The sequence below is a fragment of the Hypanus sabinus genome, chromosome 13 (assembly GCF_030144855.1).
Source record: "Hypanus sabinus isolate sHypSab1 chromosome 13, sHypSab1.hap1, whole genome shotgun sequence".
NCBI classification, from domain to species: domain Eukaryota; kingdom Metazoa; phylum Chordata; class Chondrichthyes; order Myliobatiformes; family Dasyatidae; genus Hypanus; species Hypanus sabinus.
The window spans coordinates 725,296-751,747 of NC_082718.1; the positions used below are offsets into that span (position 1 = coordinate 725,296).

General features: G+C 42.7%; 1 protein-coding gene across 2 annotated transcripts in view; it reads left to right on the forward strand.

Moving 5' to 3' along the window:
* Positions 1-23,568, forward strand: part of LOC132403566 (golgin subfamily B member 1-like) — a 206,314-nt gene extending 182,746 nt beyond the window's left edge. For both annotated transcript variants that reach the window (XM_059986960.1, XM_059986961.1), the window contains exons 21-23: positions 18,453-18,587; positions 19,391-19,499; positions 21,125-23,568. In XM_059986960.1, coding sequence (XP_059842943.1) covers positions 18,453-18,587; positions 19,391-19,499; positions 21,125-21,256 — 376 coding nt within the window. In that variant the 3' untranslated portion in view covers positions 21,257-23,568. The remainder of the gene's footprint in view (positions 1-18,452; positions 18,588-19,390; positions 19,500-21,124) is intronic.
* The last annotated feature ends 2,884 nt before the right edge of the window (positions 23,569-26,452 follow it).

A 26,452-nucleotide genomic window follows, 5' to 3' on the forward strand; every position in this document is an offset into this window, starting at 1 on the left:
ACATATTAGGAAGATTAAAATTAAAACATGGCTAAAAGAGCTGATCATGGTAGGGGGTGGATCAAGGTGATTCCCTTCTACTGGATGTTGGCAGCTGAGACAAAAAGGAGCTGTGCTAATATGTGAGGCTGCACCTGAACTGGAATAGGTCTGGTGCCCTTTTGGAAAATAGAGATGGAAGTGACTTTAGAGATGAGAAATGAACCTGGTCAGGTGTCAGATCTCTCAGTGGGAGAGCATTTTGGAGGTAGTGATCACAATTCACATAGCTTTGGAGAGAGATAGGAATAGACAAGTTAGGAAAGCATTTATTTGGAGTAAGGGGAAATATGAAGCTATCAGGCTGGAACTTGGGAGCATAAATTAGAAACACATGTTCTCAGAGAAACGTATGGAAGAAATGTGGCAAATGTTCAGGGGATATTTGTGTGGAGTTCTGCATAGGTACATTCCAATGAGACAGGGAAAGGATGGTAAGGTACAGGAACCGTGGTATACAAAGGCTGTTGTAAATCTAGTCAAGAAGAAAGGAAGAGTTTACAAAAGGTTCAAAAAACTAGGTAATAATAGAGATCAAGAAGATTATAAGGCTAGCAGGAAGAAGCTTAAGAATGAAATTAGGAGAGCCAGAAGGGGCCCTGAGAAGGCCTTTGCGGACAGGATTAAGGAAAACTCTGAGGCATTCTACAAGTATGTGAAGAGCAAGAGGATAAGATATGAGAGAGTAGGACCAATCGAGTGTGACAGTGGAAAAGTGTGTATGGAACTGGAGGAGATAGCAGAGGTACTTAATGAATACTTTGCTTCAGTATACACTACGGAAAAGGATCTTGGCGATTATAAGGATGACTTACAGTGGACTGTAAAACTTGAACATGTATATGTTAAGAAATAGGATGTACTAGAGTTTTTGGAAAGCATACAAAGTTGGATAAGTCACTGGGACTGGATGAGATGTACCCCAAGCTTCTGTGGAAGGCAAGGGAGGAGATTGCTGAGACTCTGGCGATGAACTTTGCATCATCAATGGGGATGGGAGAGGTTCTGAAGGATTGGAGGGTTGCAGATATTGTTCCCTTATTCAAGAAAGGGAGTAGAGACAGCACAGGAAATTATAGATCAGTGAGTCTTACTTCAATGGTTGGTAAGTTGATGAAGAAGATCCTGAGAGGCAGGATTTATAAACATTTGGAGAGGCATAATATGATTAGGCTTTGTCAGCATGGCTTTGTCAAAGGCAGATTGTGCCTTATGAGCCTGATTGAATTTTTTGAGGTTGTGACTAAACACATTATTGAAGGAAGAGCAGTAGATGTAGTGTAAACAACACACACAAAATGCTGGTGGAACACAGCAGGCCAAGCAGCATCTATAAGGAGAAGCACTGCCGACATTTCGGGCCGAGACCCTTCGTCAGGACTAACTGAAAGGAGAGGTACTAAGAGATTTGAAAGTAGTGGGGGGAGGGGGAAATGTGAAATGATAGGAGAAGACCAGAGGGGGTGGGATGAAGCTAAGAGCTGGAAAGATGATTGACGAAAGTGATACAGAGCTGGAGAAGGGAAAGGATCATGGGACAGAAGGCCTTAGGAGAAAGAAGGGGGTGGGGGAGCACCAGAGGGAGATGGGGAACAGGCAGAGTGATGGGCAGAGAGAGAGAAAAAAAGCAAACAACTAAATATGTCAGGGATGGGGTAAGAAGGGGAGGTGGGGCATTAACGGAAATTAGAGAAGTCAATGGTCATGCCATCAAGTTGGAGGCTACCCAGCCGGTATACAAGGTGTTGTTCCTCCAACCAGAGTTTGGATTCATTTTGACAGTAGAGGAGGCCATGGATAGACATATCAGAATGGGAATGGGACGTGGAATTAATATGTGTGGCCACTGGGAGATCCTGCTTTCTCTGGCGGACTGAGCGTAGTTGTTCAGCGAAATGGTCTTCCAGTCTGCGTTGGGTCTCACCAATGTATAGAAGGCCACACTGGAAGCACCGGACGCAGTATACCACACCAGCCGACTCACAGGTGAAGTGTCGCCTCTCCTGGAAGGACTGTCTGGGGCCCTGAATGATGGTGAGGGAGGAAGTGTAAGGGCAGGTGTAGCACTTGTTCCGTTTACAAGTATAAGTGCCAGGAGGGAGATCGGTGGGAAGGGATGGGGGAGGTCGAGTGGACAAGGGAGTCGCATAGGGAGCGATCCTTGCGGAAAGCAGAAAGGGGGGGGAGGGAAAGATGTGCCTGGTAGTGGGATCCCGTTGGAGGTGCCGGAAGTTATGGAGAATTATACGTTGGACCTAGAGGCTGGTGGGGTGGCGGGCGGATGGGGTGAGGGCAGATGTGTGGGAAATGGGAGAGATGCGTTTGAGAGATGTGTTTGATGGTGGAAGAAGGGAAGCCCCTTTATTTAAAAAAAAGAAGACATCTCCTTCGTCCTGGAATGAAAAGCCTATCCTGAGAGCAGTGCAGAGAAGACAGAGGAATTGTGAGAAGGGGATAGCATTTTTGCAAAAGACAGGGTGGGAAGAGGAATAGTCCAGGTAGCTGTGAGAATCTGTAGGCTTACAGTAGATATCAGTAGATAAGCCGTCTCCAGAGATGGAGACAGAAAGATCAAGAAAGGGGAGGGAGGTGTCAGAAATGGACCAGGTAAATTTGAGGGCAGGGTGAAAGTTGGAGGCAAAGTCAATGAAGTCAACGAGCTCAGCATGTGTGCAGGAGGCAGCGCCAATGCAGTTGTTGATGTAGTGAAGGAAAAGAGGGGGGTGGATACCTGTATAGACTTGGAACATGGACTGTTCCACAAAGCCAACAAAAAGGCAGGCATAACTGGGACCCATACAGGTGCCCATGGCTACACCCTTCCTTTCCCTTCTCCAGCTATGTACCACTTTTGCCAATCACCTTTCCAGCTCTTATCTTCATCCCACCCCCTCTGGTCTTCTATCATTTCACATTTCCCCCTCCACCCCACTACTTTCAAATCTCTTAGTATCTCTCCTTTCAATTAGTCCTGATGAAGGGTCTTGGCCCGAAACGTCGGCAGTGCTTCTCATTATAGATGCTCCCTGGCCTGCTGTGTTCCACCAGCATTTTGTGTGTGTTGTTTGAATTTCCAGCATCTGCAGATTTCCTCGTGTTTGCTCTTTAGATGTAGTGTGTATGGATTACAGCAGGGCATTTGATAAGATACCCCCTGCAAGGCTTATTGATGAACTAAGGAGGCATGGGATCCAAGGGGAGATTGCTTTGTGGATCCATAACTGGCTTGTCCACAGAAGGCAAAGAGTGGTTGTCGACGGGTCATATTCTTCATGGAGGTCGGTTCCCAGTGGATCTGTTCTGGGACTCCTGCTCTTGGTGATTTTTATAACTGACCTGGATGAAGAAGTAGAGGGATGGGTTAGTAAATTTGCTGATGACACAAGAGTTGGAGGTGTTTTGGATAGTGTGGAGGGATGTCAGATGTTAGAGTGGGATATTGATAGGATGCAAAACTGGTATGAGAAGTGGCAGATGAAGTTCAACCCAGATAAGCGTGAGGTGGTTCAATTTGGTCAGTCAAATGTGATGGCAGAATATACTATTAACGGTAAGACTTTTGGCAATGTGGAGGATCAGGTGGATCTTGGGATCCGAGTCCATAAGACACTCAAAGCTGCTGCACAGGTTGACTCTATGGTTAAGAAGGCATACGGTGCATTGGCTTCATCAATCATGGGATTGAGTTTAAGAGTCATGAGGGAATTTTACAGCTGTGTAGGACCCTGGTGAGACCCCACTCGGAGAACTGTGCTCAGTTCTGGTCGCCTCACTATAGGAAGGATGTGGAAATCATAGAAGGGGTGCAGAAGAGATTTACAAAGATGTTGCCTGGATTGAGGAGCCTGCCTTATGAGAATAGGTTGAGTTAACTTGGCCTTTTCTCCTCGGAGCGACGGAGGATGATTGGTGACCTGATAGAGGTGTACAAGATCATGAGAGGAATTGTTAGTGTGGATAGTCAGAGGCTTTTTCTCAGGGCTGAGATGGCTGGCACAAGAGGGCGCAGTTTTAAGGTGCTTGGGAGTAGGTACAGAGGATATGTCAGGCTTAAGATTTTTATGTGGTGAGTATGTGGAATGGGCTGCCCCCAACAGTGGTGGAGGCAGATATGATAGGGTCTTTTAAGAGACTTTTAGATGGGTCCATGGAGTTTATAAAAATGAGGGCTGTTGGTAACCCTAGGTAATTTCTAAGGTAAGTATATGTTCGGCGCATCTTTGTGGGCCGAAGGGCCTGTATGGTGCTGTAGGTTTTCTATGTTTCTAATCCAGTAGAGAGCATTTGGATCTACAAGAAATGAAACCAGTATGAATATAAATGACATTTATATTCATAGCATTTATTGGCATTTATTTAAAGGAAAATAGAATATAAAATCAAGAAGATAATGCTGACCCTTTATAAGACACTAGTCAGGCTGCACTTGGAGTACTGTCAACAGTTTTGGCCCCATATCGCAGAAAATGTGTGCTGTTGTTGGAGAGAGTTGAGGGGAGGTTCAAGAGGACCATTCTGAGAATACATATGAGGAACGTTTGGCAGGTTTGGGCCTGTACTCACTGGAATTTAGAAGAATGCAGGGGATATGATTGAAACTTACTGAATGTCGAAATGGCTAGATAGGGTGGATGTGGAGAGGATGTTTCCTATAGTGGAGGTATCCAGAACTAGAGAGCACAGCCTCAAAATTGAGGGGCAACCCTTTAGAACAGAGGTAACGAAGAATTTTTTTAACCAGAATAGTAAATCTGTGGAATGCTCTGCCACAGACTTTGGTGGAGGCCAGGTCTGTCCGTGTATTTAAGGCAGAAGTTGATCATTTCCAGATCCATCAGGGCATCAAAGGATGGCGAGAATGCAGGTGTATTGGGTTGAGTGGGATCCAGGATCAGCCATGATGGAATGGCAGAGCAGACTTGATGGCTGAAAGGCCTAATTCTGCACCTGTATCTTATGGTCTTATAAATGCATACATTTGTTTTGCACTGAAATGTTTGTAATTGTTTCTTTTATGGGAAGCTGACGTTAGCATTCAGGATTATGCTGGCAGAAATAATGGAAGAGGAAGAATTGAGGGAGATTGAACAAAATAAATAGACTGTTCTGGAAAAAGCTGTATGGCACCTTTCTGCAATTCATCTTACATCTGACTGATGTTATCACCAGTATTAGAGAAATGATTCCTCAATACAGTAGTTTTCAACCTTTGTCTGCTTGTGGCCCACTTGTGATTTTCACTTGGCTCTGTGGTCCCCACCCTCCATAGTCTCTGTTAGTTGCTAAAGTTTTTTTTGGTCAACTACAAATTATTCTTAAATACTGTCAATATTTATGTTTTAACAGGTTATAGGTAATATATGCTAAATATAATGTTATAGCTGTATGTGAAAAATAGAACTATTTCGAGCTCTGAATAGGACACTTTATTAATAAAATGTATAATAGTATTCCTCCAACCAGCATTGAAAAAGTGCTTCATATTGTTACTCTGAGTATTTAGTGAGATCTTGGTGACTGATGCAAACTAACATCTTTCTGAATATCTGGTTGTAACTGGTTAAAGATAATTGAAGAGCAGTTCTTTTCACAACATCAGTACACTTGATAAAAGCGACTAAAATTATTCAACAAGATAAGAGGTGGGAAATCCAATTTGAAAACTTGACTTTCTCTTAGAGTTGTGGAAACTTATTTTGAATATAATTAGTTATCCAGAAATTTTGCTTTCTGTGTTTGAATTTTGCTTGTGCTGTTAAATCAGTGCAGCTCTCTAAGACAGACCATAAGACATAGTTGTAGAATTAGGCCATCTGACCCATCGAGTCTGCTCCGCCGTTCAATCATGGCTGATCCTTTTTTAATCTCTCCCTCAACCCCAATTCCTGGCTTTCTCCCCGTAACTTTTGATGCCATGTCTAATCAAGAACCTTGCCATCTCTGCCTTAAGTACACCCAATAACCTGGCTTCCACAGCTGCATGTGGCAACAAATTCCAAAAATTCAGCTCAAGAAATTTCTTCACATCTCTGCTTTGAAAGGGCACCACTGTATCCTGAAGCTGTGCCCTCTTGTCCTAGACTCTCCCACCATGGAGAAGTAGTAGAGGCCAGTTCAGTTGTGTCATTTACGGTAAAATTGGATAGGTATATGGACAGGAAAGGAGTGGAGGGTTATGGGCTGAGTGCGGGTAGGTGGGACTAGGTGAGATTAAGGGTTCGGCACGGACTAGGAGGGCCAAGATGGCCTGTTTCCGTGCTGTGATTGTTATATGGATATATGGGAAACATCCTTTCCAGATCTTTATTGCAATGTTGTGTCAACATCATCCACATTCACCTCAAATTGAACCACCCAATTAAGAATGTGCAGTTCTCAAACTGAAATTCTGTATCAGTGGGCAGTTGTTTCAAATGGTTAGGTATATAATCAGATTATCATCTTCCAATTCTACTTTTAAGAGTGGTCTTGAAGGAAATTGCTTAAACTCGTGACGTCCAGTATTACTGCTGAAAATGAGTTCTCCAAGGACAGTGGTAATAACCTCTTTGCATGATGGGAGATTGCAATTTTTTCCCCCCATTTTAACTGTTTGTTTAATCAAACCACTGATTGTCACAACTACCTGGACTATACCTGTTTCCACTCTGTCACTTGCAAAAATGCCATCCTTTTCTCTCGGTTCCTCTGTTCCGCTGCATATGCTCTCTGGGTGAGGCTTTTCATTTTAGAATCAATGTGATTCTAGAGGCTTTCCTTCCTCCACCATCAACACTGATCTCACCCGCACCACTTCCATTTTGTATATGTCTGCTCTCACACCATCCTCCCGCCACCCCACCAGGGATAGGGTTCCTCTTGTCCTCTTCTACCACCCCACTAGTCTCTGCATCCTGCACATCATTCACCACAACTTTCCCATCTCCAATGGGATCCCACCACCAAACACATCTTTCCCTGACCCCTCCCCCTCCCCACTTTCTGCTTTTCACAGAGACTGCACCCATGTCCGTTCTACTTCCATTCACATTCCAACGTGTCAGTCCATGGCTTCCTCTGAACATTGATTTCTTGAACTTCCAGTAATTGGCTCTGCCCCCTTCACCATTCCCCATTCCTATTTCCCTATCTGCCCATCACCTCCCTCTGATGCTCCTCCCCTTTCTCTTTCTTCCATTGTTTTCTACCCTTCCCCATCAGATTTCCCCTTCTCCAGCCCTTTATCTCTTTCACCAATCAACTTCCCAGCTCTTTACTGCAACCCCTCCCCCACTCTGTTTCACCTTTCACCTACCACCTTGTATTTCTTCCTCCCCTCTTCCCACATTCTTACTCTGACCTCATCTTTTTTTCCAGGCCTGAATCATTGACGGTTTACTCTTTTCCATAGATGCTGCCTGGCCTGCAGAGTTCCTCCAGCATTTTGTGTGTGTTGCTTGGATATCCAGCATCTGCAGATTTTCTCATGTTTGTGTTTGTTTAATAAATTCAGTTTTTCAATAATATTTGACAGGTAAAATGTAGCAGCGACAGTTTGTTTTCCAAGCTGCTTATCACTAAGAAATGCTACAATACTATCCCAAAGTACAACAAAGTGACAAAGACAATTAACTTCTGATAACTATCTGACCTCTTTGCATTAGTAACCATTCAAAGACTTCTTCATTTTCCTCAGAGTTGTTGAAAAGGACTATCTTGAAGTGGAATTGATTTCATGAAGTTCACAACCATTATTACAGTAGCAAGGGTGCAAATGTCTTCCCAGATTTTTTGCTAATATAAACAAACATGCTATTATACAACACAATGGAAAAGATTTGAGAATATGTACATAGCTAGGGTGCCCAAGACTTTTGTACAGTACTGCAATTGTCAATATGGAGTGGAGGGCAAATTTATAAATCAGGCAGGAGCAAAGGATTCAGAGATTGGTGAGGGTGAAGCTCCGTGGGAGGAGTGTGGGGCAGATGACAGAGAAGGAATGCCGGGGGTGGGGATCAGTACTGTTGCAGACACACCCAGCCCTGAAGCACAAGGCAAGATCATCTGATTCCAAACAATTGGTTTATTGATCATTGCGGAATGTCTCTGGTGCTTCCTGCTCTCTTCTCTCTCCCTTCCCCTTTTCCCAACCATGATTCCCCTCTCCCTGCCTCCTTCCCACTCTCAGTCCACAACAGAGCCATATCAGAAACAGATTTATCACCAGTCATATATGTCATGAAGTTTGTTTTTTTTTGTAGCAGCAGCGCAGTGCAATACATAAAATTACTACAGTAGTGTAAAAATCTTTGGACTGTATATGCTAATTCTGTGTGGCAATAAAGAGTGTGTATTCACCAAGAAAAGCCAATTGAATTTCCTTTCAAAATATGATTTGAAATTGAAGTGAATTGACTTTAATTCTTACATCCTTCATATAAGTGAGAGTAAAAATCTTTATGTCTCTGATAAATGTGCAGCGTGCAATTTACAGTAATTTATAATAAATAATATGACAACAGGACGGACAATATAACATAAAAATACAATTGTATCAGCATGAATTTATCAGTCTGATGGCCTGGTGGAAGAAGCTGTTCCAGAGCCTGTTGGTCCTGGCTTTTATGCTGGGGTACAGTTTCCTAGATGGTAGCAGCTGGAACAGTTTGTGGTTGGGGTGATTCGGATCCCCAATGATCCTTCGAGCCTTTTTTATGCACCTGTCTTTGTAAATGCTCTGAATAGTGGGAAGTTCACATTTACAGATGTGCTGGGCTGTCCGGACCACTCTCTGCAGAGTCCTGCGATTGAGGAAAGTACAGTACCTATACCAGGCAGTGATACAGCCAGTCAGGTTGCTCTCAGTTGTGCCCCGTAGAAAGTTCTTAGGATTTGGGGGCCCATATCAAACTTCTTCAACCGTCTGAGGTGAAAGAGGCACTGTTGTGCCTTTTTCACCACACAGCTGTTATGTACACACCACGTGAGATCCTCGTTGATGTGGATGCCGAGGAAGTTGAAGCTGTTCAGCCTCTCAACCCCAGATCCATTGATGTTAATAAGGGTTAGCCTGTCAACATTCCTCCTGTAGTCCACAACCAGCTGCTTTGTTTTTGCGACATTGAGGGAGAGGTTATTTTCTTGACACCACTGTGTCAGGTTGATGACTTCTCTGTAGACTGCCTCATTATTATTTGAGATTAGGCCAATCAGTGTAGGGTGCAATCAGCAAATTTAATTAGCAGATTGGAGCTGTGGGTGGCGACACTGATGGGCATATAGAGAGTAAAGGAGGGGGCTTAGGACACAGTCCTGAGGGGCAGAGGTGAGGGAGCACATTCTTAGCTACCTGCCAGCGATCTAATAGGAAGTCCAGGATCCACCTACACAAGACAATGGAAGTTGTAGTGGTAGATAGTGATGCAGTGGTGGACTTCATGTTCTTGCCTCTCTGCAATTTAGTCGTTTCTGGCAGATGACCACACTGCAATAACTGCAGTCTTAATGTCATATTCTAAAATGCATGGGTCAGGGCAGTGACAAACAGAACCAGTCTCCTGCTGCATACTTGCTGATTTGCCTTGCTGCAGACAGCCTCACCCAATTGCAGTTTGTGATTTAGGGGAAGATGTGGAGGGGGCTCAGTGGGCTGTCCTACAGGGTGTAAGTGGTGCTTTACGCATGGTTAAGCAGGAGCAGAGATAACAATTGATATGCTGTGCATGCACATGCACACACTAAGCAGTTCTGTTGCCTCATTTGCATCACCTAGCGTATTTTCCCATTCATTTCATTCAGGATTCCAATTAAATTACATATATTCACTTTTTAAATTATATATTTTAGTAATATTTCATAAAAACAGTTAATTTATGGCCTATTCAGAATTGTGTTTTATGGCTCTTTGTTGGGTAACTTTGATATCTAAGTGTTAGAACCATAGAACATTACAGAACAGTACAGGCCCTTCAGCCCTCCATGTTGTGCCGACCCATATAAACCTTTTTTAAAAAAAACACTACCCCCGTAACCCTCTATTTTTCTTTCATCCATATGCCTGTCCAAGAGGCTCTTAAATACTCCTAATGTTTTAGCCTCCACCACCATACCTGGCAAGTCATTCCAGGCACTCACAACTCTCTGTGTAAAAGAACTTACCCCTGATGTCTCCCCTAAACTTCCCCCCCTTAGTTTTGTACATATGCCCTCTGGTGTTTGCTGTTGGTGCCCTGGGTAACAGATACTGACTATCCACCCTATCTATGCCTCTCATAATCTTGTAGACCTCTATCAAGTTCCCTCTCATTCTTCTACACTCCAAAGAGAAAAATCCCAGCTCTGCTAACCTTGCTTCATATGACTTGTTCTCCAAACCGGGCAACATCCTGGTAAATCTCCTCTGCACTCTCTCATAGCTTCCACATCCTTCCTATAATGAGGTGACCAGAACTGAACACAATACTCTTTAAGTGCGGTCTCACCAGAAATTTGTAGAGTTGCAACATAACCTCTCTACTCTTGAACTCAATCCCCCTGTTAATTAAGCCTGGTATCCCATAGGCCTTCTTAACTACCCTATCAACCTGTGCAGCGACCTTGAGGGATATATGGATTTGAACTCCCAAGGTCCCTTTGTTCATCCACACTCTTAAGTAACTGACCATTAATCCTGTACTCTGGTTTGTCCTTCCAAAATGCATCACCTCACACTTAACCGGATTGAACTCCATCTGCCATTTTTCTGCCCAACTCTGCAGCCTGTCTATATCCTCTTGTAACCTTGAACAACCTGCAGTTCCATCCACAACTCCTCCAATCTTTGTGTCATCTGCAAACTTACTCACCCATCCTTCTGCCTCGACATCTAGGTCATTTATAAAAATCACAAATAGCAGGGGTCCCAGGACAGATCCCTCCAGCACTCCACTAGTCACCGACCTCCAGGCAGAATACTTTCCTTCCACTGCTATCTTCTGCTTTCTTCCTTTAAGCCAATTTTTTATCCAAACAGCCAAGGTTCCACTTATCCCATGCCTCATGACTTTCTAGATGAGTCTCTCGTGAGGGACCTTGTCAAATGCCTTGTTTAAGTCCATGTAGACGACATCCACTGCCCTACCATCAGTTTCTTTTGTTAACTCTTCAAAAAACTCAATCAGGCTCGTGAGGCACGATCTTCCGTTCACAAAGCCATGTTGACTATCCATGAATAGATTGTACTTCTCCAAATGCTCGTAGATCCTATCCTTAAGAATCCTTTCCAGTAGTTTGCAGACCACCAACGTAAGACTCACCGGTCTATAGTTTCCAGGTTTCTCCCTATTACCTTTTTTAAACAAGGGAACTACATTTGCCATTCTCCATCCTCTGGCACTTACCCTGTAGCCAAAGAGGATTCAAAGATCATAGCTAATGCTCCAGCGATCTCTTCTCTCAATTCCCACAACAACCTGGGGTGTATCATATCCAGCCCTGGGGATTTATGAATCTTGATGTTTTTAAGAAGATCCAGCTCTTCTTCCATAATCTCCACACTGTCCAGCACGCAGGCCCGCTCTATTTCAATCTCACCCTGATCAAGATCCTTTTCACTTGTGAATACTGAAGCAAAGTATTCATTTAGGACCTCCCCAACCTCCTCTGCCTCTAGGCACATGTTGCCCTCTTTATCCTTTAGCGGTCCCACCTTCGTTCTCGTCATCCTTCTGTTCTTCACATATAACCATATAACAATCACAGCACGGAAACAGGCCATCTCGGCCCTCCTAGTCCGTCCCGAACTCTTCATCTCACCTAGTCCCACCTACCTGCACTCAGCCCATAACCCTCCACTCCTTTCCTGTCCATATACCTATCCAATTTTACCTTAAATGACACAACTGAACTGGCCTCTACTACTTCTACAGGAAGCTCATTCCACACAGCTATCACTCTCTGAGTAAAGAAATACCCCCTCGTGTTTCCCTTAAACTTCTGCCCCCTAACTCTCAAATCATGTCCTCTCGTTTGAATCTCCCCTACTCTCAATGGAAACAGCCTATTCATGTCAACTCTATCTATCCCTCTCAAAATTTTAAATACCTCGATCAAATACCCCCTAAACCTTCTACGCTGCAATGAATAGAGACCTAACTTGTTCAACCTTTCTCTGTAACTTAAGTGCTGAAACCCAGGTAACATCCTAGTAAATCGTCTCTGCACTCTAATTTATTGATATCTTTCCTATAATTCAGTGACCAGAACTGCACACAATATTCTAAATTTGGCCTTACCAAAGCCTTGTACAATTTTAACATTACATTCCAACTTCTGTACTCAATGCTTTGATTTATAAAGGCCAGCGTTCCAAAAGCCTTCTTCACCACCCTATCGACATGAGACTCCACCTTCAGGGAACTATGCACTGTTATTCCTAGATCTCTCTGTTCCTCTGCATTCCTCAATGCCCTACCATTTACCCTGTATGTTCTATATGTTCTCTGTATGCATAGAACGCCTTGGGGTTCTCCTTAATCCGACATGCCAAGGCCTTCTCATGCCCCCTTCGAGCTCTCCTAATTTCTTTCTTTAGCTCCTTCCTGGCTACTCTATATTTCTCATGAGCCACTCCTACTTCCTGCTTCTTATATCTAACATATGCTTCCTTTTTCCTCTTGATGAGTGGCCTCACGTGTTTCGTCAGCCACAGTTCCCTTTTCCTACCATTTTTTCCTTGCCTCAGTGGGACAAACCTATCCTGAACCCAGCTCAAGTGGTCCCTAAACTTCTCCCACATTACTTCTGTGCCTTCCCCTTTGAACATCTGTTTCCAATTTACTCTCGCTAGTTCCTGCCTCATCCCTTCAAATTTAACCCTTCCCCAGTTAAGCACTTTAGCATTTTGTCTGATTTTATCCCTTTCCATAGCTATGCTGAAGCTAAGGGAGTTGTGGTCACTCTCACCAGAATGCTCCCCCACCAAGAGGTCTGTCACCTGACCAGGTTCATTACCCAGAACTAGATCCAGTATAGGCTTTTCTCTCGTCAGCTGGTCCACATACTGTGTCAGGAATCCTTCTTGAACACACCTGACAAATTCAGCCCCATCTATCCCCCTTGCACTCAGGAGGTGCCAGTCAATATGAGGGAAGTTGAAATCACCCATAACTACTACCCTGTATTTTGTGCACCATTCTAAAATCTGCCTACTTATTTGTTCCTCGGTGTCCTGAGGGCTATTTGGGGGCCTATAGACTACTCCCAGCACAGTGGCTGATCCGTTCCTATTTCTGACTTCCACCCAGACCGACTCAGTGGACACTTCCTCTGCAGTGTCCTCCCTTTCTATAGCCGTGATACTATCCCTGACCAGCAATGCCACTCCCCCCCTCCCCCCTTTTCTACCTCCTATCCTATTCCTATTAAAACACCTGAACCTGGGGACCTGCATCATCCAGTCCTGCCCTTCCACCAACCAAGTTTCATTAACGGCCACAACATCGTAGTTCCTCGTACTAATCCATGCTCTAAGTTCATGCTTCTTGTTCCTAATACTACTAGCATTGAAATAGACACATTTCAACCCCTTTAACTGGCTACAATCATGTACTGTCTCCTGCCTGTGCTTCCTCATCAACTCAGAACTCTTAGCCCTTGTCCTTCTACTTTAATCCCTGCACTCACATTCTGATTCCCACCCCCCTGCCAAACTAGTTTAAACCCTCCCCAACAGCTCTATCAAACCTGCCCACCAGGATATCGGTCCCCCTGGGATTCAAGTGCAACCCGTCCTTTTTGTACAGGTCACACCCACCCCAAAAGAAGTCCCAATGATCCAGAAATCTGAATCCCTGCCCACTGCTCCATTCCCTCAGCCACTCATTTATTCTCCACCTCATTCTATTCCTATCCTCACTGCCGTGTGGCACAGGTGGTAATCCCGAGATTACTACCTTTGAGGTCCTGCTTTTCAACTTTCTTCTTTCAGGACCTCTTCCCTTTTTCTACCTATGTCATTGGTACCAATATGTACCACGACCTCTGGCTTTTCTCCCTCCCACCGCAGGATATCTTGAATGCTGGCACCTGGGAGGCAAACTACCATCCGAGTTTCTTTTCTGCGTCCACAGAATCACCTGTCTGAACCCCTGACTATAGAGTCCCCTATCTCTACTACCTTCCTCTTCCTTTCCCTACCCTTCTGAGCCACAGAGCCAGACTGAGCCAGAGGGCCAGCCACTGTTGCTTCTCCCAGGTAAGCTGTCCCCCCCCAACAGTACTCAAACAGGAGTACTTATTGTCAAGGGGTACTGCCACAGGGGTACTCTCTAGTACCTGACTCTTCGCCTTCCCTCTCCTGACTGTGACCCATTTCTCTGTCCCCTATGGCCCCGGAGTGACCACCTGCCTGTAACTCCTCTCTATCACCTCCTCACTCTCCCTGACCAGACGAAGGTCATCGAGCTGCATCTCCAGTTCCATAACATGCTCCCTTGGGTGTTGCATCTCAATGCACCGGGTGCAGATGTGGCCATCTGGGACGCCGGGAGACTCCATGACCTCCCACATTTTACACCGACCACAGAAAATGGGCCTCAAACACATACTACTTCCTTTTGCAATCAACAACTGCCTCGCCTCGTCCCGTTACTGCTGAAGCCCGTGGAGCCAAAGCCCTTTCACTCTGCTGCCTCTCATTCCACTGCCCGCTGGATATGGCTGCCTTCTTTTGGGAAGCATAGACTTAAAGATCATTTACTTCACCTTTTCTACATTGAAGTGACTTGCAAAACTGAAAGACCCTGAATTAAGTTGATGGCAGGTTGCCAGTTGCATAGTGACCTTAAATCTGTTGCTCAGGGTGAAGGAAATGAAGTTGTAGTGGGTGGAAAAAAAATAACCAAGGAATCATAACCTCCAGTGGAGCATGGGAGGAGTAGAGAAATAAATTAATAGTGATAGGGAAGGCATTGAGATGGAAAAAAAATATGTTTTCTCCAGCAGTGTACATTGTCTAGGCATTTATTCCCTTGAATATAGCAGATTAAGATTAGTTGTCGTTTAAGCTATTCAAAGGAGTTGATCCTTCCTTACCAGCTACTTAGTTCCTCTAATGTGACAATCCTGAGTGAGAAAACCCAAATTTCACCAAAAGCTGTTTGAGGTGATGGCAGCCAGTGCTTCTTCACACAAAGGCTAGTGGAATTCTTGAACTGTTCTCACCTTTCCCTGATTCCTTGCAATAGTAAAGGGTAAAAAGATAAAGAGAACAAAACAACGATGGATGGTAGGAGAAGAAATATGGGCAGAGGTGGCAGATAAATTAGATCAAAGCTTCACAGACAATTAAACCTTGGTTCTTATGAGGAAGTGTTTCAGTCAGAGCTTCTATACATTGTTAAAGGAGAAAGTTGCTGAAACTGGTCCAAAATGACAGAGCACAAAAGAACATTTGAAAAATGCAAAATAGTTAACACAACTATGACTGAGATTGATTTAGAAAAAAGTTAAGTCTTAAAGGGAAATAAGTGAGACTAAAAGAGAAAGTGACAGCAAACATAGAAGGTAAAAAAAATCAGCAACACACACAAAATGTTGGAGGAACTCAGCAGACCAGGCAGCATCTATGGAAAAAAGTACAGTCCATGTTTCGGGCCAAGACCCTTCGACAGGACAAAAATATCATAGGGAATTGAATAGGAAAGTGGTTTTAAGGAATGAAGTGAAACCAGAAACCAAAAAGGCAATTTACATGTGAGGTGGAACTTGTATACTAAATGAGTATTACATCACTCCTTACCAAGGAACAAGCTGCTGTTGTAATTGCTTCAAGAGGCTGGTTATGGCTAGAATTAACTCCTACCTGAGCAAGGACCTGACCCGCTGCAATTTGCCTAATGCTTTCAGCAGATGTAATTTCACTGACTCTTCACTCTGGAGCACATAGGCAACAATAAAGCACATGTCAGGCTTACAGCTCAGTAGTCAACACAATCATTCCATACTAATAACCAAACTTCAAAACAGGGCCTTTGTACCTCCTTCTGCAACTTGGCATTAGGTCAGTGTGGATCAGTAATCAATCTCCTCACTCAATGGCAACACAGGCACATCTCAAGGATTAGAGGTTGTGTCTGAAGAGTGGAAAATTGCAAATGTTTACTCATTCAAAAAAGGGGGTAGGAATAAATGTATAATGAATCCTGATGAAGGGTCTCAGCCCAAAACATTGACACTTCATTCCTTTCCATTGATGCTGCTTGACCTGCTGAGTTCCTGCAGCATTTTATATATGTTCCTAGGAATAAATGCAGTAAGTATAGATCAGGGTGGTGGGTGGAGATATGTCTATCAAAGAAGGTATAAGGCGCTCCTTCCCTCCACTATCCTGCAGGTCACCCTTGGGCAAAGTGTTGCACTTGTTTAGCCTCTTGAAGCCAAGGGACCATGTGGTGGATGGTTATATGAGCAGCTGGTGCAGATCACAAGTCCTGGTTATGCAACCACTAACGCCAGGCAGACAATCTCTGGAGAGTATTGATAATGGCTGGGGTCACCTATCTTATAAAGATACTGCCCAACAGAGTGTTGAAAAGAGAAATATAATTGAGGTAGGTATACTGTAGCCTTCCAAAAGTCATTTTGTAAGGTGAATATAAAAATATGGCTAAGTAATAAGAAGCAGAGAGTAATCTCTCCAGGGTTTTGTTCCAGGACAGTTTGTTACTTACTTATTAATAATTTGAACCTGGAAGTAAAAGGCACAAGTTGCAGTGACACATTGCTTGAATGTTAAGACTGAGGAGAAAAATAAAAAAAACTTCAAGGGGATAGAGACAAACCACTGGTGTGGGAAGATGAAATGTAATACCACAAAGTGTTGCTTTTTGGTAGATAAGAGGAGGTCATATAAACTGGAGGATCACCTTGAAAAGAAGTACAAAAGTAGAAATTATATGTACATACAGTAGTTCATTGAAATTGACAGAACAAATTCTGAGTGGTTCAGTATCCTGGGCTTTATAAAAAAGTATAAAGTAGAAGAGTAAGGAAGTCAGAATGAACTTCTGTAAAACACTGGTTTGACCACAAATGAAATATTGTGTCCAGTTCTTGGTGCCACACTTTAGGAAAGATATGGGTGCAGAAGAAATTTCTGAAAATTATTACATGGATGAGAGAATTTGGTTATATGGATAGATTGGAGAATCTGGATGTGAACTTATTGGAAGAACAGATATTGTGAGGTGACCTGATAGAGCTACTTTAAATCATGAAGCATAGTGATAGAAGATGGCAAGAAAATGTTGCTATTTGAAGGGATGAAGAACTAGGGAACATGATGATTAGCAAAAGAAGCTAAAGTGATATGAGAGAATGATATTTATTTGCAGATTCAGTAGTTAGGGTCTGGAATGCAGTGCCAGAGGTATACGGTAGAGGCAGAGTTGATCACAAAAGGGAGCTTAGAAGTATATGACTACTTCGTCACATATGTTCTGGTCATGTTCTTCATTACAATTTTTCTGGAAATCTTTATTTTCTACCATTTCTAAAGCTCTGAAAATTAATTTACAACCTAATAAATTGACTGTTCTATTTGGAATAGTTCCGCATCATATTCAGGGTATTTCATCTTCAGATCAACATGTAATTGCATTTGTTACATTATTGGCACGAAGGGCTATTTTATTAAAATGGAAAGATACCTCTGTCCCTACATTAATTGAATGGTTTTCTCAAGTAATGTTATGTCTCAGTTTGGAAAAAAATTAGAAGTAGAACTTTTGATCCCCGATTCGATTTTGAGAAAAGATGGGGCTCTTTTGCCAAATATTACCATTTAGTTTGAATTATTTTATATGGTTTCCTTCCAATCTTATTCTGTATAAACGTGAATTGGAGGTTGATGATTCTTTTTCTTTATTTATATAGATGGTGGTAAGACGTATTGCTCCGGAGGTTGATTCCTAATGGGTTTTTTTTCCCTTTTTTCGTAGTCAGTGTTTTTTTTTCTTAGTTGGGGTTCTCTTTTTTTTTTCCTTCTTTTCTTTATATAATTTTTTTCCATTTTCATGTATTACGATCAGCTTTTTTTCTCTTCAGCTTTATTAATTGTATGTATATTAATTTGTTGAAGTTTTGTATCATTTTATAGCTGTAGAAGATTATGTACCAATAAAAAGATTCTAAAAAAATGAAATGACTAAAATAATTCAGAAAAAAATGTGGTACTCGGAGTTGTACAGAATCTGTAAGGACTGAGAAAGCTAAATGATGTCCTTAATGTAATTCCGTGAAGGGAATTAATGGATTCAGAATCGAAAGTAAGTGGGATTAAGATGTGATCAACCATGATCAAACCGAATGGCAGAACAGGTTTAAGGGATGAATGGTGTATTTCCTTATTCCATGTTGCTATGAGGATTGTTCTCTTGGTGTGTATTTCACAGGCTTGTTGAAGCTAAGCAGGTCCAGGAGAGAACTGAGCAAGAACTGAGCCATTTGGAGAACTTGCTGGCTGAGGAACAGGAAAAGCGATTGGCTGCTGAAGAAGCCCTTCTCTCTGCTGAACACCAACTGAAAAGGTAAAGAAAACTGAGTTTCAACACTATAATTAACAAAGAGGAGGAAAGGTGATTCTCTTATCCTCCTACCCCTCACCAATTTAGTATTTTAGAATTCAACTGAAGAGTGAGCAGGATAATGGTGTCTTTTATTTGGAGATGAAGAACTTAGTCATGATGCAGATGTTCTAAAGAGCTAACCTTTAAATGCAGGGACTGGAGTTTAGTTGAGGCAATTTATTCTGTTTTCAGAGATTTGATTCCACTCCAGTACCAACATACCACCTGCTCATTTGCTTGCATACCTACACACCCGGATCCACCTTTTGCCCATCTCCTCTTTTGCTCCTTAATCACTCAATTACCCCCCTCTACCTTTCTACCCAGTATTTCTTGTCCCTTACCACCTTATCACCACAATAACCCCACACTCTCATTTTACCCTCCTATTCTTGCCCACCTTCCCCAAAGTCCCTTCACTGCACATCTCCGCCAGATCCTCCTGAATTCCAGCCCTTCCTATACTGTTTCTGTCCATGTCTGTCAACCATCCAATTGGAGAAACAAAATAAAAACAAAGTGAAAGTGGGTAGCCCTCATAACTCTGCAGTTCTGAGATTAAAGAGTGGAACAGGCTTGTGGAGCTGAATGGCTTCCCATTGCTAGTGTGTGCCTCCCTGTGTATCAGCTGGTGATGTGGCTGTTTCAGGAACATATGAGGATTTCCATATAGGGTTTAATATCAGGCAGGTGTATTGTGAACCTAGGGTGGCATGGAGCTGTGGTGGAGGTTGTGACAGTTTTTGGTGTCTGATTCTTTTCAGTGTGGAGCTGAGTGAGTGGGTCAGTGCCCAGGAGAGGAACCTTAATGCCTCAGCTTTGTCAGAGCATTCCTTGTTGATAGATCTACCGGAGAGTGCCACTCCCAGCAAGGTATGTACCTGTACAAAGGAGACATTTTGCTTCACAGTGCATATTTTGATGCTGTAGTTCTGCTCATTCCAAAGCAGCCATCCTACTCATTTTCCCGAGTGACATACCTCTCTCTGTCAATAGGCAGCAGTCTACCAGTCCACACCCCCCATTGTCCTTGTACAATGTAGTCACATGATACCCTTACACCAGTGGTCCCCAACCTCCAGGCAGCGAAGCACGCAGGAGGTGCAGCGGTAGCCGGAATGCACCCAGCACATCTTTAAGAAAAAAGCCGAAATAAACAAGCTAATTAATTAGGTGCCGCCCAGCATGTAAATGTCGGCCCAGATCAGAGGTGATTGCCGATTTCACTTGCTCCACGCAATCAGCAATTGCCTCTGATCTGGGCCGACATTTACATGCTGGGTGGCACCTAATTAATTAGCTTGTTTATTTCGGCTTTTTTCTTGAAGATGTGCTGGGTGCATTCCGGCTACCGCTGCACCCCCTGTGTGCTTCGTGGCCTAGAGGTTGGGGACCACTGCCTTACACCATGGAAGCACTCAACTCAAATCAAGTCAAGTTTATTGTCATTTAACTATATACATGTATACTGTTAAACAAGACATTTCTCTGAACCAGTGGGAACATTACTGAAAAACACACAATAACTTATGAAAGTAAGGATAAAATCTCAGATGCATGAATAAAACAAAATGAAGTTTATAAATTAAATATTGTGAGGTACAGAACAGATTAAACAACAACACTTTGAATGTGATGCAGCAAGGAGTTCAGAAACCTAACAGCCTGAGGAAAGAAACTGCTTCCCATCCTGACCATTCTTGTATTTATGCTTTGGGGTCTTCTGCTTGATGGTGGAAAATCAACAAAGATGCTGGATGGGTGGGATCCTTAATAATACTAAAGGCCCTGTGTACACAGCGCTCCTGATAAATGTCTCCAATGGATGGTAGGGAGACCCCTACGATCCTCTCAGCTGCTCTCACAGTCTTGTGTAGGGACTTCCAGTCCAATGTTCAGCTGCTCCAAAATCAGATGAAGATGCAATTTGTCAGGATGTTCTCAGTGGAGCTCTTATAAAATGCAGTAAGATGTGGTGGGGGAGTAGCCTCGCTTGCCTCAATCTTTTTAGGAAGTGGAGGTGCTGCTCTGCCTTCTTGTTCAGCGAGGTGATAATAAGGAACTAGCATGGTGTGAGCTTGGTGCACTTAACTCTGTCTATGGAGGAGTCATATTCGTAGAGGGGTACGGTTCATCTGCACCTTCCTTAAGTCCTCAATAATTTCCTTGGTCTTCTCCATGTTTAGACTTAGGTGGTTGTTCTCACACCAATTCACCATTCGCTCCACTTCCTCTCTGTACTCTGACTCATTATAGTTGTTAATGAGGCCAGCCACTGTTGTGTCATCTGCAAACGTAATGACACAGTTTGAGCTGAATCCTGTGACACAGTCATGCGCTAGCAGTGTAAACAGTAACAGGCTGAGCACACAGCTCTACTCATCATAACACTGCTTTAGTATTGGGCCATTCTAATCTACTGATGGCCCAGTGTGAGTATCGCGGTATATTCATTTGTTGTCACATACTAATTCCTATTTTGCACTTTTTGCCATCAGACACGGAGGAACTCCAGCATGAGGTCATTTTGTTCTCTGTTCCATTCTCGGTATCGGACCAAGCTGCTGTTTACCTTGTATTTCATTGTGCTGCATGTACTGTTCCTCTTGTGTTTCACTGGGAACCTCTAAACTTAAGGACATCCGGTGTTCTGCTCTGATGGGATTTGCAGACAGTCAGCTGATGGAATAAACTTATTGTACTTCACAACTGGAACTCTAGCTTTAACAGTTTGGAAATGACAATTTCTTTTGTATTCAATGGGAATTTCTACTTGTATGCAGAAGTTAATATTTTGCTCTGGATTTTTCTTTTTGTTCTTAACTGATGACATTATTCATTTTTACTGTACTTTAGAGGATCTGATCCTGAGGGTTTGACTTGGATAGCAATGGGCATTACTAGATATCATGGGCTCAAAGAGCACGAATTGTGAATAGATAGCAGGTTGTACATTCAGGTGACTGTGACTAAACTTGATTCCCCTCTGATATCCTCCACATATCCGCCCTGAGAAGATTAATTTGTTTGTCAACATTGCCAAGCGAGGGATATTTTCTCCAAAGAAATATGCTATTTTTCCTTATTCTGCATGTTCAGATATGCTTCAGTAGATGGTGATGTTGCACTACTTTGAGCACCCCAAGACAAATGGCAGCCCACTACACAGAGGTGTTCCTCAAAAAGAATGCTGCATCATGTAAAATAATATGTAAAATACTTTACAGTCATTAGATCGCTTTAACTTCAAGAAAAGAGAGAATGAATGGTTGTTAATTCAGGCAAAATCAGGGATACATTCTTGTAATGTTGGGCAAGGCATTTCACTTGGTTGTAGATTGTCCTTGGGTAAATTGGACATGTGACTATATTTTTACCAATTTCAGCTATTTCTTGTTGCCTTAAGGCGTTGTTCAATTGTTCTATCTTTCAGCTGATTAACAAGTGCCTTACCACAACACACATTTTGGACTTTTAAACTCTCTATGATTTTGATATCTGATTCATTATTATAATTATTTACTGTTGAAATAGCACAACCTCAAAACCTTTGCATAAAACCTCAGTGGGAGGGCAGGGGTGATCCACAGAGAAGTACTATTGAGGGAACTTGAGGCTTGTAGTATCAGTTGGCTGGCTTTAATGTGGCAGGGTGTGGATTGTTCAACCTATGAGGGCAGAGCATAAATTGGAGAGCACTGCTACTGTTACCCTTTGAGGAGAAGTTGGGTTACTGCTTTTCATGCAAGGGGAATGTTGCTCTGGGTCAGGGGCATGATAAGAGTGTGACAAATATATATGCTATCGGGGTGCATGGCAGCAAAGTATGCTAAAGGGTCATAGCATGCAGTAAACAGCCAGTCTGTGGTGACCAGCACATGATAGGGGTTCATTGACATGGAGAGATGGAAGTGGTGATAATCTTGGTATAATTAATCTTCTGGTAATGATGAGGTGACGTTGTGAATTTGGATTGGTACTTCACCTCTTCTGTAGAGAAAAGTGGGTGGTGATTTAAAATACAATTCAGGAGCACCATTGGGTACTTTTGATGGAGAATGGAGATAATGTGCAGAAATATCCCAATATAACCCCTGACTCTTCACCACACATGTATCCTGTTGGTTCTGCAGCTCACCTAGAGTGATAATCAGGGATACTACTAGCCCAAGGTACCAGGTACAGAGTGGATTTCCAGTCCAGCACCATCCATCCTAAACATTGACTCTAATCAAGAGTCGAGAGTCATCCAAGCCAAAAGCAAACCACAGTTGCATAATGGGTGGCTTCATCCTGAAAGCAATTACATTTCTGCTGCCCACAACAAGAGAACCTCCTTGATATTCCCATACCCTCAATCACAAGAACAATCCAGATGATGTGAGAATATCTGGGTTTTGATTATTTGAGCAACAGGGCAATGTTACGGAATACCGGTCAGGTTATGGGTCGTCTTGTCTATGTCTTTATGCAATTGGAGGTTTCTTGCATTTTAATGGGAAAAACTTACTAATAGTTTATGAAATCGAAAGGAGTTTAAATTATTTTCTTACGTAAGATATATTTAAATATTCCATTTTGCTGGGGAGATTTCTATTTCTTCTGTATAGTAAATAAGAGGCCTGTACATCATATGTTCCTGTTTAATATAAATCATCTATTTATAATATGCAACTCAAGATGAGTAGCGTGTTGCCTTTTCCTGGGAACTGTAGATAAAATGGTTGCCAATGGTTCTCTACAGAGACTGAAGTGGCTGCTGGCATTCAAATTCCTTTTACATATTTGCTGTAATTTTTCCACATTGGGCTTGTGTATTGAGGAAGGGGTCAGGGAGGATTTGGCAGCATTGCTACAGGTCAGTGGAGGGTTTGGCAATCTGGAGACACCAATGACCAAAGTATTCATGTATGGCTTTGAATAAAATGTTTCTGAAAACAAACTTGATTTCTCAATTCTTACACTCACTGTTCATTTAGGCACAGAAGAAACAGAAGCAGGAATGGGCCATCTGGCTCTCTGAGTCAACTCTGTCATTGTTTAAGATGATGGCTGTTTTTTTCCTCCATTTTCTTGCACTATTCCCATTTTGTTTGTTTTCCTTAAAATCTAGAAGTCTATTGATCTGCTTTGAATAAGCTTAATATCTAAGTGTCTTTGACACAAAATTCCAAACATTCATCATAGTCTGTGTAGCTTTCTCAGCCAAGGAAAAGGTACTCCATTCATCTAGCCTGTCAAGTTTTAAACATTGTGTAGGCTTCAATTAAATCCTTCATTCTAAACTATGGAGAATACAGGTCTAGTCTACTCTGGAAACAGTCTAATGAATTTTTTCTTCTGCATTGTGTATGAGGTGGATCTTTCCTTGGGTAAGTAGATCAAACCTGTACACAGAATGTCAGGTGCAATCTCACAACAGTCCTATAAGAATGCAGTAAATTTTTCTTGACTCCTGTATCTTAATCAATAACATGTCATTTTCCCTTCCTAATTGTTGTCTAAAACTGTATGCCAGTTTTTAGTAAGTTATGTACCAGCACACCAGTATCCATTTAAACATTAACATCTTCAGTCTTTCACCAAAAAAAAAACTCATCTGCTTTGTGAACCCACTTTAGCTTATCAGAGAACTGGGAAATATGGTAATTGATCCCAATGGACAGACAGACAGACATACTTTATTGATCCCGAGGGAAACTGGGTTTCGTTACAATCGCATCAACCAAGAATAGTGTAGACAATATAGCAATATAAACCATAAATAATTAAATAATAATAGGTAAATTACGTCAAGTGGAAATAAGTCCAGGACCAGCCTATTGGCTCGGTGTCTGACACTCCGAGGGAGGAGTTGGAAAGTTTGATAGCCACAGGCAGAATGACTTCCTATGATGCTCAGAGTTGCATCTTGGTGGAATGAGTCTCTGGTTGAATGTACTGTGCCTAACCAGTACATAATGGAGTGGATGGGAGTCATTGTCCAAGATAGCATGCAACTTGGACAGCATCCTCTTTTCAGACACCACTGTCAGAGAGTCCAGTTCCACCCCCACAACATCACTGGCCTTACAAATGAGTTTGTTGATTCTGTTGGTGTCTGCTACCCTCAGCCTGCTGCCTCAGCACACAACAGCAAACATGATAGTATTGGCCACCACAGCCTCTTAGAACATCCTTAGCATCGTCCAGCAGATATTAAAGGATCTCAGTCTCCTCGGGAAGTAGAGATGGCTCTGACCCCTTGTAGAAAGGATTGGTAAAAGAAAACTATTTTTAAAAATATCATATTCCCACACTTCCTCCAGATAATCAAATCTCATTCCCTGTCAGAATATTAAACCTAACTCCGGGAAACGTACAGAAGAAATGCGGCAAATGTTCAGGGGATATTTGTGTGAGATTCTGTGTAGATACGTTCCAATGAGGCAGGCAAAGGATGGTAGGGTACAGGAACTGTGGTGTACAAAGGCTGTTGTATATCTAGTCAAGAGGAAAAGAAGAGCTTACAAAAGGTTCAAAAAACTAGATAATGATAGAGATCTAGAAGATTATAAGACTAGCAGGAAGGAGTTTAAGAATGAAATTAGAGCCAGAAGGGGCCATGAGAAAGCCTTGGCGGACAGGATTAAGGAAAACCCCAAGGCATTCTATAAGTATGTGAAGAGCAAGAGGATAAGATGCAAGAGAATAGGATCAATCAAGTGACAGTGGAAAAGTGTGTATGGAACTGGAGGAGATAGCAGAGGTACTTAATGAATACTATGCTTCAGTATTCACTACGGAAAAGGATTTTTGTCGATTGTAGGGATGACTTACAGCGGACTGAAAAGCTTGAGCATGTAGGTATTAAGGGTGAGGATGTGCTGGAGCTTTTGGAAACTATCAAGTTGGTTAAGTCACCATGACTGGATGGGATGTACCCCAGGCTACTGTGGGAAGCGAGGGAGGAGATTGCTGAGTCTCTGGTGATGATCTTTGCATCATCAATGAGGACGGGAGAGGTTCCAGAGGATTGGAGGGTTGTGGATGTTGTTCCCTTATTCAAGAAAGGGAATAGGGATAGCCCAGGAAATTATTGACTAGTGAGTCTTACTTCAGTGGTTGGTAAGTTGATAAAGAAGATCCTGAGAGGCAGGATTTATGAACATTTGGAGAGGCATAATATGATTAGGAATAGTGAGCATGGCTTTGTCAAAGGCAGGTCGTGCCTTATGAGCCTGATTGAATTTTTTTGAGGATGTGATTCAACACATTGATGAAGGTAGAGCTGTATATGGATTTTAGCAAGGCATTTGATACGGTACCCCATGCAAGGCTTACTGAGAAAGTAAGGAGGCATGGGATCCAAGGGGACATTGCTTTGTGGATCCAGAACTGGCTTGCCCCTTGGAGCGACGGAGGATGAGAAGTGACCTGATAGAGATGTACAAGATAATGAGAAGCATTGATCCTGTGGATAGTCAGAAACTTTTACCCAGGGCTGAAATGGCTAGCATGTGAGAGCATAGTTTTAAGGTGCTTGGAAGTAGGTACAGAGGAGATGTCAGGGGTATATTTTTTACACAGAGAGTGGTGAGTGTGTGCAATGGGCTGCCAGCAGTGGTGGTGGAGGCGGAAAAGATAAGATCTTTTAAGAGACTCCTGGATGGATACATGGAGCTTAGAACTACCTAACCTTACCCATAGCCCTCTATTTTTCTAAGGTAAAGGCATGTTCGGCATAGCTTTGTGGGCCAAAGGACGTGTATTGTGCTGTAGATTTTCTATGTTTCTAACTCCATGTGCACTAATTTAATTGATCAGTATGCAACATAGGTCTTTAG